The sequence below is a fragment of the Oncorhynchus mykiss genome, chromosome 22, assembly GCF_057628025.1.
Source record: "Oncorhynchus mykiss isolate SJ-2025 chromosome 22, ASM5762802v1, whole genome shotgun sequence".
NCBI classification, from domain to species: Eukaryota; Metazoa; Chordata; class Actinopteri; order Salmoniformes; family Salmonidae; genus Oncorhynchus; species Oncorhynchus mykiss.
This window is the reverse complement of record NC_143043.1, coordinates 8,096,677-8,113,816: the sequence shown is the minus strand read 5'-3', so window position 1 is coordinate 8,113,816 and position 17,140 is coordinate 8,096,677. Positions and strand designations below refer to the sequence as shown.

General features: G+C 40.1%; 1 protein-coding gene across 1 annotated transcript in view; it reads left to right on the top strand.

The window, feature by feature from the left end:
* Window positions 1–17,140, top strand: part of LOC110501283 (striated muscle preferentially expressed protein kinase) — a 113,601-nt gene that overhangs the window by 54,957 nt on the left and 41,504 nt on the right. Inside the window, exons 13-20 of the mRNA XM_090216397.1 lie at window positions 3,272–3,532; window positions 3,835–3,993; window positions 4,384–4,573; window positions 10,439–10,668; window positions 12,505–12,624; window positions 14,302–14,406; window positions 16,173–16,379; window positions 16,577–16,700. Coding sequence (XP_090072523.1) covers window positions 3,272–3,532; window positions 3,835–3,993; window positions 4,384–4,573; window positions 10,439–10,668; window positions 12,505–12,624; window positions 14,302–14,406; window positions 16,173–16,379; window positions 16,577–16,700 — 1,396 coding nt within the window. The remainder of the gene's footprint in view (window positions 1–3,271; window positions 3,533–3,834; window positions 3,994–4,383; window positions 4,574–10,438; window positions 10,669–12,504; window positions 12,625–14,301; window positions 14,407–16,172; window positions 16,380–16,576; window positions 16,701–17,140) is intronic.

The following is a 17,140-nucleotide window of genomic DNA, read 5'->3' as shown; positions in this document are numbered from 1 at the left end:
AGACAGAAACTAAAACAGGAAATGCCCATGCTCAGGTCCATCCAACGCTGGTTTGACCAATCGGATTCCACGCTTCAAGATTGCTTCAATCACTTGGACTGGGATATGTTCCGAATAACCTCAGACAATAACAATATCGCTGACTTGGTGAGCGAGTTTATTAGCAAGTGCATCGGCGATGTTGTACCCACTATGAATATTAAAACCTTTCATAACCAGAAACCGTGGATTGATGGCAGCATTCGCACAAAACTGAAAGCGCGAACCACCGCTTTTAGTCATGGAAATGCGACAGGAAACATGACCGAATACAAACAGAGCAGCTGTTCCCTCCGCAAGGCAATCAAACAAGCAAAGCGTCAATATAGAGACAAAGTAGAGTCGCAAATCAACGACTCAAACACGAGACGTACTGTATGTGGCAGGGTCTACAGTCAATCACGGATTACAAAAAGAAACCCAGCCCCGTCGCGGACATCGACGCCTTGCTCCCAGACAAATTAAACAACTTCTTTGCTCACTTTGAGGACAATACAGTGCCACTGACACTGCCCGCTACCAAAGCCTGTGGGCTCTCCTTCTCTGTGGCTAACTTGAGTAAAACATTTACACCTGTTAACCCTCGCAAGGCTTCCGGCTCAGACGGCATCCCTAGCTGCGTCCTCAGAGCATATGCAGACAACCTGTCTGGTGTGTTTACGGACATATTCAATCCATCCCTATCCAGTCTGCTGTCCCCACATTCTTCAAGATGGCCACCATTGTTCCTGTTCCCAAGAAAGCTACAGTAACTGAACTAAATGACTATCATCCCGTTGCACTCACTTCCGTCATCATGAAGTGCTTTGAGAGGATCACATCACCTCCACCCAATCTGTTACCCTAGACCCACTCCAATTTGCTTACCGCTCCAATAGGTCCACTGACGATGCAATTGCCAACACACTGCCCTATCCCATCAGGACAAGAGGAATACCTATGTAAGAATGCTTTTCATTGACTACAGCTCAGCATTTAACACCATAATACCCTCCAAACTTGTCATTAAGCTCAAGACACTGGGTCTTGACCCCGCCCTGTGCAACTGGGTCCTGGACTTTGACGGGCCGCCCCAGGTGGTAAAGGTAGGAAACAACATCTCCACCCCGTTGATCCTCAACACTGGGGCCCCACAAGGGTGCGTTCTCAGCCCTCTCCTGTACTCCCTATTCACCCATGACTGCGTGCCATGCACGCCTCCAACTCAATCATAAAGATTGCAGATGACACTACAATGGTAGGCTTGATTACCAACAATGACGAGATGGACTACAGGGAGGAGGTGAGGGCCCTCGGAGTGTGGTGTCAGGAAAATAACCTCTCACTCAACGTCAACAAATCAAAGGAGATGATCGTGAACTTCAGGAAACAGCAGAGAGAGCACCTCCCCATCCACATCTACGGGACAGTAGTGGAGTAGGTAGAACGTTTTAAGTTCCCCGGCGTACATATCAAAGACAAACTGAAATGGTCCGCCCACAAACACATTGTGTTGAAGAAAGCACAACAACGTCTCTTCAACCTCAGGAGGCTGAAGAAATTTGGCTTGTCACCTAAAACACTCACAAATATTTACAGATGCACAATCGAGAGCATCCTGTCGGGTTGTATCACCGCCTGGTACGGCAAATGCACCATCCTCAACCGCAAGGCTCTCCAGAGGGTAGTGCTGTCTGCACAACGCATCACCAGGGGCAAAATACCTGCCCTCCAGGACACCTACAGCACCCGATGTCACAGGAAGGCCAAAAAGATCATCAAGGACAACAACCACCCGAGTCACTACCTGTTCACCCTGCTATCATCCAGAAGGCGAGGTCAGTACAGGTGCATCAAAGCTGGGAACAAGACACTGAAAAACAGCTTCTACGTCAAGGCCATCAGACTGTTAAATAGCCATCACTAACATAGAGAGGCTACTGCCAACATACACACTCAAATCAATAGCCACTTTAATAAATGGACTTTACAAAGGTATCACTAGTCACTTTAAATAACGCCACTTTAATAATGTTTACATATTATATTACTCATCTCATATGTCCAGTATATACTGTATTCTATACCATCTACTGCATCTCACCTATGCTGCACAGCCATCGCCCATCCATATATTTATATGTAAATATCCTTATTCATCCCTTTATATTTGTGTGTATCATGTAGTTGTTGTGAATTTGTTAGATTACTTGTTAGATATTACTGCATTGTCAAAACAAGAAGCACAAGCATTTCGCTACACATTAACATCTGCATGTGACCAATAACGTTTTATTTGATTTGGATTTGATTTGATATTTGGCGTGGACTATGGCCAAGCAGTAGCCTGTGAGGAGTTGGGTTAATAAACTGTGAATTTGTAAACTCAAACCTCTGTCTGGACAATTGGTCCTTTATGATCTAGCCAGGTCATTACAGTATAGATACCTTCCTGTATGATGGCTTTTCTCTTCCATTTCCATTTCAACATATTTTACCAGATATGATGTGTTATATTCTCCTACTTGAATTTCACATTTCCACAAACTTCAAATGGTTTCCTTTCAAATGGTATCAATAATATGCATATCCTTGCTTCAGGTCCTGAGCTACAGGCAGTTAGATTTGGGTATGTCATTTTAGGCGAAAATTTGAAAAGAAATTGTCAGATCCTTATGAGGTTTTAATTAATAGAAAGTTATTCAAGTGAAAGTCAGCCAGTAAAATACTACTTGAATAAAAGTTTTAAAGTATTTGGTCTAAAATATACTTAAATATCAAAAGTAGAAGTAAAAGTATAAATCATTTAAAAATCCTTATATTAAGCAATAATTTTCTTGTTTCTAAAATATACAGATAGCCACTCCAACACTCCAACACATTATTTACAAAAGATGAATTTGTGTTTAGTGAGTCCGCCAGACCATAGGCAGCAGGTATGATCACATATTCTCTTGATAAGTGTGTGAATTTCACAATTTTCTTGTCCTGCTAAAAGTACAATATTTTATATGGGAATGTAGTGAAGCAAAAGTAAAAGTTGTCAAAAATATAAATAGCAAAGTACAGATACCCCAAAAAACTACTTAAGTAGTATTTTAAAGTATTTTTACTTAAGTACTTTACACCACTGCTTATGAGATTCAAATCCATGATTATTGCACAACTTTGAAAACGCAGGTGATATATTAACAGATAACGAATGAGACACAGATTTGACAAAATATTCTCTCTTGTCCTGTGTATCCTCTAGTGCCATCAGTGGAGCCAGGCCTAACAATTATCCGTCCAGTGATGGACATCACAGCGGACGCAGGTGAAACGGTTATGTTAGATTGCCACATAATTGGACCACTGGACACAGACGTCGATTGGCTTGCAGATGGTAAACTAATCCAGCCATCTCTGCTCAACTGCAAAATGCATTTTGACGGGAAAAGGTGCATGCTGCTCCTCAACTCAGTGCACGAGGACAACAGTGGCACCTATATGTGCAAGCTGACCTCGGCCAAAGGTAAACTCTTAACTGCACCGTCATCTGCTTCGCTTGTCCTCTTCACTTCTGTGGTTTAGAATAACCAAACATATAGATTAACCAAAAGATAAATTAGCTTATATGTATTATTGTATACATATACAGTATCATATCATATAGATGATAACATGTAAGTCATCAACTTCCCAGAATCAAACTGGAGTTCTTGAAATGAGTTGAATGACCTTTTGAATTAATAAAACCGGTACTGTAAATGTTTTACTTAATTTTCAACTTTATTTTCAAGTTTGTTTCTTTAAGTAGGCCTTGTTTTGTTTTAGAGGTACTGACTTTAAGTGGCCAACTCAAAGTCATCCCTTCCATCAAGCCCCTTTTCACCCGCAAGCTGGATGCCTTAGAGGTGATTGAGGGACGTAACGCCCGCTTTGACTGCAGGGTCAGCGGAACACCACCTCCAAAAGTCCGCTGGAGACATTTTGGTAGGAGACCCATTTTCATCACGTTCACCCAGCCAAATAATTTCCTAAAATAGCCTACTATTTGAAAGTATTTTCAACTACTTATTTCAAACACTATTTTCAAATACATGGGTTAAATGCATGTGAGTGTATTTGAGTATTTTAAAATACATGCCAATACTTTCCAAGTTTATTTCCGAATACATTTCAACAACTAACTACTTCCAGATCTATGTAAAAGTAATTCAAATATGTTATATAGTATTTGAACCCAGATCTGGCAGGTACACAATGTTACATAGTAATTACTACAGTTATATTTGTTTGTGGCATGCACAATTTCAAGGTTTCGCAAATAAAATCACTGTGCAGACAATGTCTCAATGTCTGTATGTCCTCTTTTCTCCCCAGACCATACACTGGTAGAGAGTGACAATGTGCAGATCTTACAAGAGGGAGGGCGTCACTCCCTCATAATCTCTCATGTCACCAACGACGATGAGGGCTTCTACACAGTCATCGCTTGCAATCCACATGGCGATGCCGAGAGTGCCGCTGAACTCTATGTCCAGGAGCCCAAACCTGCTATGTCATCTCAAATGTAGGAACACACTTACCACCTACATTCCTCACCATATCTATTTGGACAGTGAAGCTACATTTGTAATTTTGGCTCTGTACTCCAGCATTTTGGATTTGAAATATGACAGCGACAGTACAGAATTCCACCTTTTATTTTAGGGTATTTTCATATATATCTGTTTTACCATTTAGACATCAAATCACTTTAACTTTGTGTCTCCCATTTGAAGAAATAATAAGTATTTGGGTATATTTTCTATAGTGTGTTAAAGTAGTCAAAACTTTAGTATTGGTTTTATAATCATTGCCTGTAGTGACTACATCAAGGTTGTGACTCTACAAATACGGTTGGTGCATTTGCAGTTTGTTTTGGGTCATGTCTTGTCCAATAGTAACTGAATGGTGAATTATGTCAGGTGTCATTTTGGAGTGAGAATAAAGTGAGAATAAAACATGTTTCTAAACACTCTTATGTTCATTTGGATGTTGCCATGATCATGACAAATGCTGAATGAATCATGAATAATGAAGAGTGAGAAAGTTACAGAGGCACAAATATCATTATTCATCATTATTCATGATCCATTTATGAATTTTCTTAATCGTGGCAGCATCAGGAAGAATTTAGAGGTGCTCAGAAACATCCTCTCTGCACATTTGGAAATAAAATTACTCCAGGCACCATTCACCAATAAGTTACTATTGTGCAAGACATGTCCCAGAATATACCCAAAACAATCTGCAAATGCACCCAACGAGATGTCAAGCTTGATGTAGTCATTGGGTGCAAGTGATTTGGGACCAAGCACTAACCTTTAGACTAGTTTAAAACTTATTTGGGATTGGTGTCCCGTCCACGGGACAGTTGAGCTAACATAGGCTAATGAGATTAGCATAAGGATGTAAGTAACAAGAACATTTCCCAGGATATAGACATATCTGATATTGGCAGAAAGCTTAAATTCTTGTTAATCTAGCTGCACTGTCCAATTTACCGTAGCTATTACAGTGAAAGAATACCATGCTATTGTTTGAGGAGAGTGCAACATTTTGAACATGAAAAGTTATTAATAAACAAATTAGGCACATTTGAGCAGTCTTAATACAACATCTTGAACAGAAATGCAATGGTTCATTGGAACGTTTCACATACACTGCTGCCATCTAGTGGCCAAAATCTAAATTGCATGATGATGGTACAAAAAAATACAAAATAACAGTTGTTTTTTCTTTAGTTTATCTTTTACCAGATCTATTGTGTTATATTCTGTTACATTCCTTTCACATTTAATTTGTCCAAATACTCCAAGTGATTTCTTCAAATGGGGGGGACTAGATACTGTATATCGCGTGGGGGAGACTGGGGTCAATTGTAACACCTTCAATTTCTCCTAACAGAAACTAGCTAGAGTGACAAAACTCAGTACATGCCCATTAAAGTTCTCTCCCTGCTTGAAAAGTTTCAGCCAAATATCTCACCATTTGCTCATTTTATGGGCAAATGTTTTTTTTTTTAGGTGTGTAAGTAGTTTGTTCCACTGGCTGTACATTTTTTTACACTATCCTGAGCCTTAATGTCCAAGAATTCAAACTAACATAATTTTAATCACTTTATATTTGTTTAACATTGACATGATTGACATGTGTCACTATTGTTTCCTCTTGCTAGGCACATGATGTTCTGCCATGGCTGCTAGGGTTGGGGGGAATTGTAACACAGTGTGAAAATGACCCTGAGTCAAGAAGCCAAATGATGAAAACAAGTTATTTTAACTTTAAGATAGTATGAATTATACAAATAATTGTGTAATTGTCACAATTCAATATTCTTGGGGTCATGTAGAGTGCCAAAGGAGTTGTAAACATATATGACCTGGGCACCATTAGACTATTCAATATATTGTGAGAGGAACCGAACCAAACAGGGGTGTTACTGTAAATATTGGTTACATACATAAAAATAATTATTTCTTGCAAAATCATTACATACAGTGGGGCAAAAAAGTATTTAGTCAGCGACCAATTGTGCAAGTTCTCCCACTTAAAAAGATGAGAGAGGCCTGTAATTTTCATCATAGGTACGTACACTTCAACTATGACAGACAAAATGAGAATAAAAAATGAAAATTAATTAATTTGCAAATTATGGTGGAAAATAAGTATTTGGTCACCGACAAACAAGCAAGATTTCTGGCTCTCACAGACCTGTAACTTCCTGTCCACAACCTGTCCACAACCTCAAACAGTCACACTCCAAACTCTACTATGGCCAAGATCAAAGAGCTGTCAAAGGACACCAGAAACAAAATTGTAGACCTGCACCAGGCTGGGAAGACTGAATCTGCAATAGGTAAGCAGCTTGGTTTGAAGAAATTAAATCCTGCAGTGCCAGACGTGTCCCCCTGCTTAAGCCAGTACATGTCCAGGCCCGTCTGAAGTTTGCTAGAGAGCATTTGGATGATCCAGAAGAAGATTGGGAGAATGTCATATGGTCAGATGAAACCAAAATATAACTTTTTAGTAAAACTCAACTCGTCGTGTTTGGAGGACAAAGAATGCTGAGTTGCATCCAAAGAACGCCATACCTACTGTGAAGCATGGGGGTGGAAACATCATGCTTTGGGGCTGTTTTTCTGCAAAGGGACCTGGACGACTGATCCGCATAAAGGAAAGAATGAATGGGGCCATGTATCGTGAGATTTTGAGTAAAAACCTCCTTCCATCAGCAAGGGCATTGAAGATGAAACGTGGCTGGGTCTTTCAGCATGACAATGATCCCAAACACACCGCCCAGGCAATGAAGGAGTTGCTTCGTAAGAAGCATTTCAAGGTCCTGGTGTGGCCTAGCCAGTCTCCAGATCTCAACCCCATAGAAAATCTTTGGAGGGAAATGAAAGTCCGTGTTGCCCAGCAACAGCCCCAAAACATCATTGCTCTAGAGGAGATCTGCATGGAGGAATGGGCCAAAATACCAGCAACAGTGTGTGAAAACCTTGTGAAGACTTACAGAAAACGTTTGACCTCTGTCATTGCCAACAAAGGGTATATAACAAAGTATTGACATAAACTTTTGTTATTGACCAAATACTTACTTTCCACCATAATTTGCAAATAAAGTCCTAAAAAATCCTACAATGTGATTTTCTGGATTTCTTTTAGTCATTTTGTCTGTCATAGTTGAAGAGTACCTATGATGAAAATTACAGGCCTCTCTCATCTTTTTAAGTGGGAGAACTTGCACAATTGGTGGCTGACTAAATACTTTTTTGCCCCACTGTATGTCTATGATGATATGATAGTTCATAAACGTTAATGTTTTTTAAAAGTTAATTGAGTTTATTTGGTTTATTTCTTAGGCATTCCATTTGACCCCAGTTACTGTTACAATTGCCCCTGGCATGGGGGCAAATGTAACATCAGGACTATTCAGATTAAAATCAATATTTTGATCCGACCGTTTTATGCACAGACCTAAATCAAATCAAATGTTATTTGTCACATGCTTTGTAAACTACAGGTGCAGACTAACATTGAAACGCTTACTTAAGGGTCCCTTTTCAACAATGCTGAGTTAAACATAAAAATAAAATACAAATACAAATATTGACACCAGGAAGAAATACATAGTGAATAATGAATAACAATAACTAGTAAAAAATAACGTGGCTACAGTGCCTTGCGAAAGTATTCGGCCCCCTTGAACTTTGCGACCTTTTGCCACATTTCAGGCTACAAACATAAAGATATAAAACTGTATTTTTTTGTGAAGAATCAACAACAAGTGGGACACAATCATGAAGTGGAACGACATTTATTGGATATTTCAAACGTTTTTAACAAATCAAAAACTGAACAATTGGGCGTGCAAAATTATTCAGCCCCTTTACTTTCAGTGCAGCAAACTCTCTCCAGAAGTTCAGTGAGGATCTCTGAATGATCCAATGTTGACCTAAATGACTAATGATGATAAATACAATCCACCTGTGTGTAATCAAGTCTCCGTATAAATGCACCTGCACTGTGATAGTCTCAGAGGTCCGTCAAAAGCGCAGAGAGCATCATGAAGAACAAGGAACACACAAGGCAGGTCCGAGATACTGTTGTGAAGAAGTTTAAAGCTGGATTTGGATACAAAAATATTTCCCAAGCTTTAAACATCCAAAGGAGCACTGTGCAAGCGATAATATTGAAATGGAAGGAGTATCAGACCACTGCAAATCTACCAAGACCTGGCCGTCCCTCTAAACTTTCAGCTCATACAAGGAGAAGACTGATCAGAGATGCAGCCAAGAGGCCCATGATCACTCTGGATGAACTGCAGAGATCTACAGCTGAGGTGGGAGACTCTGTCCATAGGACAACAATCAGTCGTATATTGCACAAATCTGGCCTTTATGGAAGAGTGGCAAGAAGAAAGCCATTTCTTAAAGATATCCATAAAAAGTGTTGTTTAAGGTTTGCCACAAGCCACCTGGGAGACACACCAAACATGTGGAAGAAGGTGCTCTGGTCAGATGAAACCAAAATTGAACTTTTTGGCAACAATGCAAAACGTTATGTTTGGCGTAAAAGCAACACAGCTGAACACACCATCTCCACTGTCAAACATGGTGGTGGCAGCATCATGGTTTGGGCCTGCTTTTCTTCAGCAGGGACAGGGAAGATGGTTAAAATTGATGGGAAGATGGATGGAGCCAAATACAGGACCATTCTGGAAGAAAACCTGATGGAGTCTGCAAAAGACCTGAGACTGGGACGGAGATTTGTCTTCCAACAAGACAATGATCCAAAACATAAAGCAAAATCTACAATGGAATGGTTCAAAAATAAACATATCCAGGTGTTAGAATGGGCAAGTCAAAGTCCAGACCTGAATCCAATCGAGAATCTGTGGAAAGAACTGAAAACTGCTGTTCACAAATGCTCTCCATCCAACCTCACTGAGCTCGAGCTGTTTTGCAAGGAGGAATGGGAAAAAATGTCAGTCTCTCGACGTGCAAAACTGATAGAGACATACCCCAAGCGACTTACAGCTGTAATCGCAGCAAAAGGTGGCGCTACAAAGTATTAACTTAAGGGGGCTGAATAATTTTGCACGCCCAATTTTTCAGTTTTTGATTTGTTAAAAAAGTTTGAAATATCCAATAAATGTCGTTCCACTTTATGATTGTGTCCCACTTGTTGTTGATTCTTCACAAAAAAATACAGTTTTATATCTTTATGTTTGAAGCCTGAAATGTGGCAAAAGGTCGCAAAGTTCAAGGGGGCCGAATACTTTCGCAAGGCACTGTATATACAGGGAGTACCAGTACCGAGTCAATGTGCAGGTGTACATGGTAATTGAGGTAGCTACAGTGCCTTGCGAAAGTATTCGGCCCCCTTGAACTTTGCGACCTTTTGCCACATTTCAGGCTTCAAACATAAAGATATAAAACTGTATTTTTTTGTGAAGAATCAACAAGTGGGACACAATCATAAAGTGGAACGACATTTATTGGATATTTCAAACTTTTTTAACAAATCAAAAATTGAAAAATTGGGCTTTTATAGCAGCCAAGGGGGGACCAACTCCATAGTATTGCCAATTATTTTGGAATGACATGTTCGACAATCAGGTGTCCACATACACTACATGACAAAAAGTATGTATGAAAATCCCCTCAAATAAAACATTCTCCACTATTGTGTCATATTGATCAAATGCTGGAGAATAGAGACAATTTAAGTTTTAGCTTCACTGTCTAAATACAACATTTTGAAATAATCTAGCCTAGATTTCACAATCCATATTAAGCACATTCAACAAGTTGCTCTCTCTCTCTCTCTCCAACAACTCCCTCACTCTTTTTCATTTTCCTCCCTCCCTGCTCTCCTCCCTCCAAAGGGTGAAGCTAGAGAAGATGCCGTCCATCCCGGAGGAGCCTGAGGTGCTGGTCAACGAGGTTGAGCGCTTCATCATGCCTGACTTTGTCAAACCACTGTACGACCTGGACGTGATTGAGGGCAAGGAGGCCGTGCTCAAGTGCAAGGTGGCCGGCCTGCCGTACCCCTCAATCGTGTGGTTCCACAATGGCAAGAAGATCGACAGCATGGAGGACAGGAAATTGACACAGTGTGAGTTGAGATTAGTACTTTATTAGTGCAGCTATATACACCTTAGCCAAATACATTTAAACTCAGTTTTTCACAATTCCTGACATTTAATCCAAGTAAAAATTCCTTGTTTTAGGTCAGTTAGGATCATCCCTTTATTTTAAGAATGTAAAATGTCAGAATGATAATATAGAGAATGATTTATTTCATTTAATCACATTCCCAGTGGGTCAGAAGGTTACATACACTCAATTTGGTAGCATTGCCTTTAAATTGTTTAACTTGGGTCAAACGTTTCGGGTAGCCTTCCAGATGCTTCCCAAAATAAGTTGGGTGAATTTTGGCCCATTCCTCCTGACAGAGCAGGTGTAACTGAGTCAGGTTTGTAGGCCTCCATGCTCGCTCAAGCTTTTTCACTTCTGCCCACAAATGTTCTATGAGATTGAGGTCAGGGCTTTGTGATGGCCACTCCAATACCTTGACTTTGTTGTCCTTAAGCCATTTTGCCACAACTTTGGAAGTATGCTTGGGGTCATTGTTCATTTGGAAGACCCATTTGAGAGCAAGCTTTAATTTCCTGACTGATGTCTTGAGATGTTGCTTCAATATGTCCAGATCATTTTCCCACCCCATGAAGCCATATATTTTGTGAAGTGCACAAGTCCCTCTTGCAGCAAAGCACCCCCACAACATGATGCTGCCACACCCGTGCTTTACGGTTCAGATGGGGTTCTTCGGCTTGCAAGCCTCCCCCTTTGTCCTCCAAACATAACGATGGTCATTATGGTAAAACAGTTTCTCCAAAAGGTACGATCTTTGTCCCCATGTGCAGGTGCAAACCGTAGTCTGGCTTTTTTTGGCGGTTTTGGAGCAGTGGCTTCTTCCTTGCTAAGCGGCCTTTCAGGTAATGACGATATAGGACTCGTTTTACTGTGGATATAGATACTTTTGTACCCGTTTCCTCCAGCATCTTCACAAGGTAATTTGCTGTTGTTCTGGGATTGATTTGCACTTTTCACACCAAAGTACATTAATCTCTAGGAGACGGAACACATCTCCTTCCTGAGCAGTATGACGGCTGCGTGGACTCATGGTGTTTATACTTGCGTACTATTGTTTGTATAGATGAAAGTGGTACCTTCAGGCTTTTGGAAATTGCTCCAAGGATGAACCAGACTTGTGGAGGTCTACAATTTTTTTCTGAGGTCTTGGCTGAATTCTTTACCCATGATGTTAAGTAACGGTGCACTGAGTTTGAAGGTAGGCCTTGAAATACATCCGCAGGTAAACCTCCAATTGACTCAAATTATGTCAATTAGCTTATCAGAAGCTTTTAAAGCCATGACATCATTTTCTGGAATTTTCCAAGCTGTTTAAAGGCACAGTCAACTTAGTGTATCTAAACTTCTGACCAACTGTAATTGTGATACACTGAATAATAAGTGAAATAATCTGTCTGTAAACAATTGTTGGAAAAATTACTTTGGTCATGTACAAAGTATATGTCCTAACTGACTTGCCAAAACTATAGTTTGTTAACAAGACATTTGTTTAGTGGTTGAAAAATGAGTTTTAATGATTCCAACCTAAGTGTATGTAAACTTCCGTCTTCAACTGTAAGTCCAACTGCGACTTTCATACACTTGCACATCACAACATATTGTAAAATTGTCCAAAATTAAATGCACCATAATTTATAGATAGTGTTCCTATATTTGATTAATCAGTTGTTGTACAGCAATGTTTTTTGGGAAACATCTTGAACGCTAACAACAGACTTTTAGCAGGATATAATGATTAGCTTAACGCTATGATGCACTTTGGGAAACTCACACCTGTGCTGTTCCTCTCTTCCAGTCAGAGACATCCACAGCCTGGTCATCAGCCCTGTCTGCAATGCTCACGGAGGGGTGTACAAGAGTGTCATCTCCAACAAGGTGGGCAAAGCCACTTGCTATGCCCATCTATTTGTGACTGGTGAGGAATCCCAGATTACTTTTTGTTAATACTTACAGTACTTGAAGCTGTTAGGTTTTCTGAGTAAATAACCCACGGACACTAGTGAAGCTTAACCAAGTTTAATTCTTCCCAAATGGTCTACACAGCTGTATTCAGGCATAGACATGTTTCCACCACTACAAATATATATACTCCACTTTAGGAAATAATTACATCTTATGGTTCGACAGGAAGAGGGAAAAGGGTAATGAACCATAATTTCTCCCTTCAGGGGATCTGACCTGACCTCAACCCCTCCTTTGCCTAATCCACAGATGTCCATATGCTTCTTCTATAGCAATCCTGTGACATCCAACACATTCCAAAGCCATCTGTCTTTCTACAGAGAACCATTAACCTCTGACATAAAAACCAGTCTCTTCCACTCCTTTTCTACTATGCTTATGCGTATAGCAATGTTCAAAGTTCACCCCGAATCCAACAGTCCCTCCTTTTGAAAAATAGCTTCCTAATGTTAAATTTACGTAAACTTGGAAATTACTTCAAAAAATGATAATAATACATGAATTAAAAAAATTAACAAATTAGTATCAATGAACAAACAATGATAACAAAACATGAATTGACAAAAACTACCAAATGATTATAAATGACCAAACAACGTTAACAAACATTCACAGTGAGGTTTACAAACTCAGAGACACATGGCCTCTGTTCTATGATCACACCATACACAATTGTATTTCAGTCTCTCATCACACAACAAATGACATTTCAGCTGAATCTGCTATCTTGTTACATGTCAGCTGGAGCACTTTTTGTTTCTCCACTCTCTCCTGCTGGTTCCTAAGAGTGTGATAGCATACGACTTGGAAAGCAACAAAAAGACACACAAAATATAACACTATTAACAATGTGAGAAGCGTTGCATAATTATATATGCTTGAAAACCAAAGTCTGACACCATAACAATTCCCACTCTCTCTTCACCTGACTACTCCAGGATAATTTTCTGCTGGATTCCAGAAAAATTAAAGCCCTAAAAAGCCTACTCATGCTTTTGCCCAGTCTTCCCCTTTATGCCCCAGGTTCAAAGAGGTGTTCCCAAGTCATCCCCTCCATTTTCACCTGATAGGCACGTCACCTGATATGCAAGTGCGTATCCCTAATCAACATTACATCCTCTTGAGGTTACTCAGCACTCTATTTAATAAATGTATCTGACATATCGAAAATAAAGCCCTGTTTAAATTTGACAGTTCGCGGCCGCTGGAGTATGACACATGACTACAGTTTGCATTGATTTGTCGGTCATATCAATGACACAAGTGATCAAAGTTGTTCACTCGCTCCCTCTAGCAAAATCGAGGGCAGAGGGGTCAAGTTTAGTGAATTGAACCTCCACGTAAGATTGCAATCGAACTGTATCCATTTTCGATGGGGATTCCCCCGAGGGAAAGTTGCTAGCGCGAGGGCTTAGAGGGTAAAAATGTGTTTGGACTGCAGCCCTAACAAACGTTTCTAACAATTGTTCAAATCTATTATAAAATGTATATCCTCCTGTTCAAGAAGTTAGTCATTTACTGTAGGGTAGGTGGTAAAGGGATACTGTTTATATGAATAGGGGGATATACATTTTTATCGAAGATAAAATACACTTATGGTGTCAAACACTTACTGTTTGGTTCTTTTCAGATGTTCTTCCAGACCCTCCAGATGGGCCCCCAGTAATAGAGGCGGTTACTGGCAAGACTATCACCCTGAGCTGGAAGAAACCCCGGAGGCTGGATCCCTCTATTGGTCATTTTCATTTCACTAGCATTTCTGTCATTCGTTATAATGTGGATTGTGGAACCATGGTTCCCTGTATTTCAAAAGCTAGCTGCTAGACAGTTGTAACATCACCCGATGAAAAATAAAAATGAAGTGAAGAATGATGTACAGTGGGGCAAAAAAGTATTTAGTCAGCCACCAATTGTGCAAGTTCTCCCACTTAAAAAGATGAGAGAGGCCTGTAATTGTCATCATAGGTACACTTCAACTATGACAGACAAAATGAGATTTTTTTTCCAGAAAATCACATTGTAGGATTTTTTATTAATTTATTTGCAAATTATGGTGGAAAATTAGTATTTGGTCAATAACAAAAGTTTCTCTCAATACTTTGTTATATACCCTTTGTTGGCAATGACAGAGGTCAAACGTTTTCTGTCTTCACAAGTCTTCACAGGCCTCTATTATATTTTTAAGTGGGAGAATTTGCACAATTGGTGGCTGACTAAATACTTTTTTGCCCCACTGTATATCTTTACTGTATTTGGTATTACCAAGTTTATAATCAAAGGATACGGCACCAGGGTGAATCATTCATTGATTAAGAATATTGAGTAAGATGAGGCTGGAGGTATCATATCCATTTTCGTAGTACAGGATAAGCTCTATACTGAACTAAAATATAAACACAACATTTAGTGTTGGTCCCATGTTTCATGAGCTGAAATACAAGATCCCAGAAATGTTCCATACACACAAACAAAGAATTTCTGCACAAACTTTCAGAAACCATCTCAGGGAAGTTCATCTGCTTGTTCATCCTGACCAGGGTCTTGACCTAACTGCAGTTCGGCGTCGTAACCGGCTTCAGTGGGCAAAGACTCATCTTCAATGCCCACTGGCACACTGGAGAAGTGTGCTCTGCAAGGATGAATCCCGAATTCAACTGTACCGGGCAGACGTGTGGGCGAGCAGGATGCTGATGTGAACTGAGTGCCCGATGATGGAGTTGGGGTTATGGTATGGGCAGGCATAAGCTACAGACATTGAACACAAATGCACTTTATCGATGGCAACACAAATGCACTTTATCGATGGCAATTAGAATGCACAGAATGCACATGATGAGATCCTGACGCCCATTGTTGTGCCATTCATCTGCCACCATCACTTCATGTTCCAGCATGATAATGCACGGGCACGTCGCAAGGATCTGTACATAATTCCTGGAAGCTGAAAATGTCCCAGTTCTTCCATGGCCTGCATACTCACCAGACATGTCACCCACTGAGCATGTTTGGGATGCTCTAGATCGACATGTACGACAGCGTGTTCCAGTTCCTGACAATATCCAGCAACTTCACACAGCCATTGAAGAGGAGTGAGACAACATTCCACCGGCCACAGGCCACAATCAACAGCCTGATCAACTCTATGCGGAGATGTGTCTCTCTGCATGGGGAAAATGGTGGTTACACCAGATACTGACTGGTTTTCTGATCCACACCTCTTTCTTTTTTTTTATGTATCTGTGACCAACAGATACTTATCTATATTTCCAGTAATGTGAAATCTATAGATTAGGCCCTACTGAATTAATTTAAATTGACTGATTTCCTTATATGAACTGTTACTCTGTAAAATCTTTGAAATTGTTGCATGTTGCATTTATATTTTTCTTCAGTGTAGTATATGTTCAAGTTCATTCTGTTTGAATGCCATTCCAACAGGTCAAGGTTATAATCTGTCTACATGTATTCACACGTATCAAAAATGTATTTTTGCCATTGCAGATCCCAACACGTTGATGTATGCCATCCAACAACAAGCACTGGGCTCGATCCAGTGGACCATTATAGTGTCCGGTCTGAAAGACCCTGGCTATACAGTGACCAGCTGCTCCAAAGGAGTCTGCTATGCCTTCAGGGTCCTGTCAATCACCACCAAGGCCTTTAGCAAACCCTCTCCGTCCACAGACCCAGTGCAACTTGTCAACAGAGGTATGAGCCATCAAATGAGGGCAACGTGAATTGATGACATGATGCCTATATTAGTGGTTCGTGGCAAGGGCTGGTTTAATAACAACATGTAAGAATGGCTTGCACTCTCTCCTTGTCCAAAAGACTGCTGACAAGGCTTATAACAAATATGTAGTTTTGATGAACTATCCCTTTAAAGAGATTTAATTTCTTCCAAGGTCCATATCTTCATGAGGGTCCGGTGATCATTGATAAGCCAGACATAGTCTATGTCCAGGAGAACCTGTCATTCAGCATCACCATCACTCTGAACCACGTCAACGCTTCAGTTATCTGGAAGAGGCAAGTCACACACTGTATCACTACAGCTGAAACAATAACAATAATGTATTAACATGGTTATTTTAAGCAGATGCTTTAAATTTGAAGGTACAATTTAACTCATAGTTAGTATACACTGAGGGTACAAAAATTAAGGACACCTGCTCTTTCCATGACATAGACTGACCAGATGAATCCAGGTGAAAGCTATGATCTCTTATTGATGTCACTTGTCAAAGCCACTTCAATCAGTGTAGATGAAGGTAAGGAGACAGGTTAACTTCTCAAAGTATAGGGGGCAGCATTTTCACTTTTGGATAAATATCGTGCCCAATTTCATCTTCCTGCTACTCATGAGATATAAGATAAGATATGCATATTATTAGTAGATTTGGATAGAAAACACTCTGAAGTTTCTAAAACTGTTTGAATCATGTCTGTGAGTATAACAGAACTTATGT